A 3,282-nucleotide genomic window follows, 5' to 3' on the forward strand; every position below is an offset into this window, starting at 1 on the left:
ACAAAGGAAGGACCAAATATTAAATTTCTTGTGCCCCTTACTCTTTAAGAAAATAGATACATGCATTGTGCTAATAGATTAACTCCAAGGGAATCTAGATAAACGCCACTTGGATTTTAATCAAGTACAAATAACGTTTTTAATTACAATACTAATATAATTCCACTACATCGCACCTTACGATAGTTTCGGTTTTGCCAACGAATAAACTACCACCACGTCATAGAATATCAGTATTTATATCGAGCTCACGGAACTCCTGTGTTACTGCGGTGTAGTGGATTGATACTCACCGATTCAGGCGACTATAAAAGGGCTCCGAGATCTCCGATCTTTCTCTCACACTCGGCGCACTCGCTCATTTTTCCCACAGATCGATCGACTTCGAATTGAAATTCTTTTTCTCTATGAGGACCGGAATGCGGTACCACGCTGGCGGTGAGGATCACAGGCGGGAGTCTCATTTTCTTGAAGCTTGTTTTCTCTGCCGGAGGCCGCTCGGATTCAATCGAGACATTTTCATGTACAGGTGAGTGATTGAGATTCAAATTCGATTCATCGCAAATCGATTTCAATTTCTAGGGTTTTTTTGTCCCTTCTTTTGTGTGGTTTTAATACTGATGGATTGGATTGGATTTCAGAGGAAACACGCCGTTCTGTAGCAAAGAGTGCCGGCAAGAACAGATTGAGTTCGACGAAGCGCAAGAGAAGAGCTGGAGAATCTCTTCGTCGTCGGCGTCGGCGTCTTCATCGGCGCCTTTGGCAGATAAAACGACGGCGTCTGGTAAGAAGAACGTACGAACGGATACAGTTGCAGTGGCGTGAAGTTGGATGAAGGAATTTTGAGAAAAAGGGAAAAAAATTAGGGGGAAAAACGGAACCCTAGAAATTTTCGGGGAGAGTAAAAGAAAAAAATCAAATGAGAGGAAAAGAGATTCAGATTGAGAACAATGAAGATTGAGAAAAGATTTGAAATCTCTTATTGTGAAGAAGATTTGATTGGCAGACACTATACAGATCAACTGTTCTGCTTCAATCTTTTTACTCTGCTTTTTACTTTTTACATTTTTTTTTTTTTTGGGTTTATGGAGATATTCATATTACTCTGTTTACTAAATTCTCTGGAAAAGAAATTGATGATCTGCCATGGAAATTCTCTTGAAAATTTTACAAGATTATAGCTTTGGGAATTATTAAACTGGATACATTATTGCAAATTCTGATTATTTAATTTTAATTATATTTTTTATTTATATTTTTGGAATTCAATTAAAACCTGGTGGTTTGTGGGTTTTTTTTTTCTCTTTTTATATTTTAAACTTTTTAATTCAAGAAAAGATATATTTATTTATGGGTTGATTTTTATTTTATTCAAATTAATGAATTATATAAAATTTTCATAACATTGTTTGTTTGGCTTTTTTTTCTTTTACTATTTATAATGAAGAAAATAAAATATATTTCAGAAAAATAGTATAATAGATTGTTCAATCCATTTGGATCTTGGAAAAAAGAAAAGAATGTTCAAACTTGAATCAAAAAAATGGTGAAAGTAATTTTATTTTTTGAAAATACAGTACGGATAGTCTAGATTCTATTTAGTAACTTTTCGTTTTCCATTTTCGTTCCTGTTCCTTTTGTTTTTCTGTTTCCCAAAAAACTGAACATGAACTTCTGTCCTTTAAAAGGGATATATATATATATATATATGTATGTATGTGTGTATGTATGTATATATATGTGTACTTTCTAGTTTTGGGTTTCGTTTCTAGTTTTGGGTTTCGTTTTTATTTAACTTTTAGATTTTAAAATGTTGTATTTCTTAGTAATAGAATTCTAAACAAAACATAATTCTAACAATGGAGAATATGATCACAAAGTGCATTTTTATTTAGGTGATTAAAGTGATTACCACAGTGATCTTATATAGAGAACTCACTGTGAAAAGAAAATAAACAAATTATGCAACTGATTACAAGAAAATGTAAAACTAATGAATCAGTTGTAACAGCAAATAAAGTACAGAAAAATCAGCTCTCCTTCAAGTCCTGGGTTGGGAGGAACACATATTGAGCTTGTTTCATAATAGAAGTAGGAGATAAAAGGCTTGGTGAAGACATATGCAATTTGAGCACTAGCTGGAAGAGGTTGAATTCTGATCTTCTTTTATTGCACAAGATCTCAAACAAAGTAAATATATATGTTTTATGCGAGAATGAAGATATGGATTTCCACTTAAGTGAACAACACTCAAATTATCACACCATAGAGTTGGAGGTTGTGATAATCGAATATGTAAGTATGTGAATAATGAATTTAATTATATCAGTTCTCTTAAGGCAAGAGCCAAACTTCTATATTCTGCCTCTGTGCTTGATTTGGATATAATTGTTTGCTTCTTTGAAGCTCATCAAATCAAGTTTTCTTTAAAATATATAGAAACTTCATAAGTTGATTTTCTATTATTTGGATATGAGGTCCAATCAGTATCAACAAATTCTTGAATAAAGTCTTTTGGCTTCTCAAACAATAGTCTCTGATCAATTGTTCCTGTTAAATATCTTAGGATACACTTGACAGTTTGCCAATGAAAACGATTTGGAGAGTGGATGAACTGACAGACTTTGTTTACACTGCAAGAGATTTCTGGTCTTATTAAGGTTACATACTACAAAGTTCTAACTATGCTTCTACATCATCAAATCTTTCACCATTAAATGTTGATAGAACAGACCCACTGACCATTGGAGTAACTATAAGCTTTGCATCTTACATCTTTGCTTTGTATAACAGATCTGATATATATTTCTTCTGTGACAGAAACAGACCTCCAAACTCAGGATATGATACCTCAACTCCCAACAAATAGTTCAGTAAACCTAGATCTTTGAGAGAAAATTTGTTGTTTAATTCAAATATCAATCTATCAATCAAGGATGATAAACTTCCTCTAATTACAATATCATTAACATATATAAGAATATAACAGAATACCTCATCTTTGTTATAAATTAGTAGAGAAGAATTGACTTTAGAATTTTTAAACCTTTTCTGATGAAGAAAAGATGTTAACTGATCAAACCAAGTACGAGGAACCTGTTTTAGACCATACAGTGCTTTTCTGAGTTTACATACCTTTATAGGGACTGATTTATCAAATCATTCCTAGTAGTTGAGTCATGTACATTTCATCCTCTAGTATACCATGAAGAAAACCATTATTAATATCAACTTGTCTCAATTTCCATCCATAGTGGTGTAATGCAAAGTAAATAACACTAT

At 32.5% G+C, this 3,282-nt stretch overlaps 1 protein-coding gene across 1 annotated transcript; it reads left to right on the forward strand.

The window, feature by feature from the left end:
• The first annotated feature begins 279 nt into the window (after window positions 1-279).
• On the forward strand, window positions 280-1,153 carry LOC120092569 (FCS-Like Zinc finger 3-like). The gene is made up of 2 exons (XM_039050693.1): window positions 280-529; window positions 642-1,153. Exons 1-2 carry the CDS (start codon window positions 408-410, stop codon window positions 823-825), a joined length of 306 nt encoding a protein of 101 aa, XP_038906621.1. The 5' UTR covers window positions 280-407; the 3' UTR covers window positions 826-1,153.
• The last annotated feature ends 2,129 nt before the right edge of the window (window positions 1,154-3,282 follow it).

The sequence above is a fragment of the Benincasa hispida genome, chromosome 12 (genome assembly GCF_009727055.1).
Source record: "Benincasa hispida cultivar B227 chromosome 12, ASM972705v1, whole genome shotgun sequence".
In the NCBI taxonomy this organism is placed as follows: domain Eukaryota; kingdom Viridiplantae; phylum Streptophyta; class Magnoliopsida; order Cucurbitales; family Cucurbitaceae; genus Benincasa; species Benincasa hispida.

What these genes read in the sequence shown, in the direction of transcription:
- LOC120092569 (XM_039050693.1), top strand. Translation starts at nt 408, where the DNA reads ATGAGGACCGGAATGCGGTACCACGCTGGCGGTGAGGATCACAGGCGG. An exon ending in CGAGACATTTTCATGTACAG is followed by an intron (nt 530 to 641) that starts GTGAGTGATTGA and finishes ATTGGATTTCAG; the next exon opens with AGGAAACACGCCGTTCTGTA.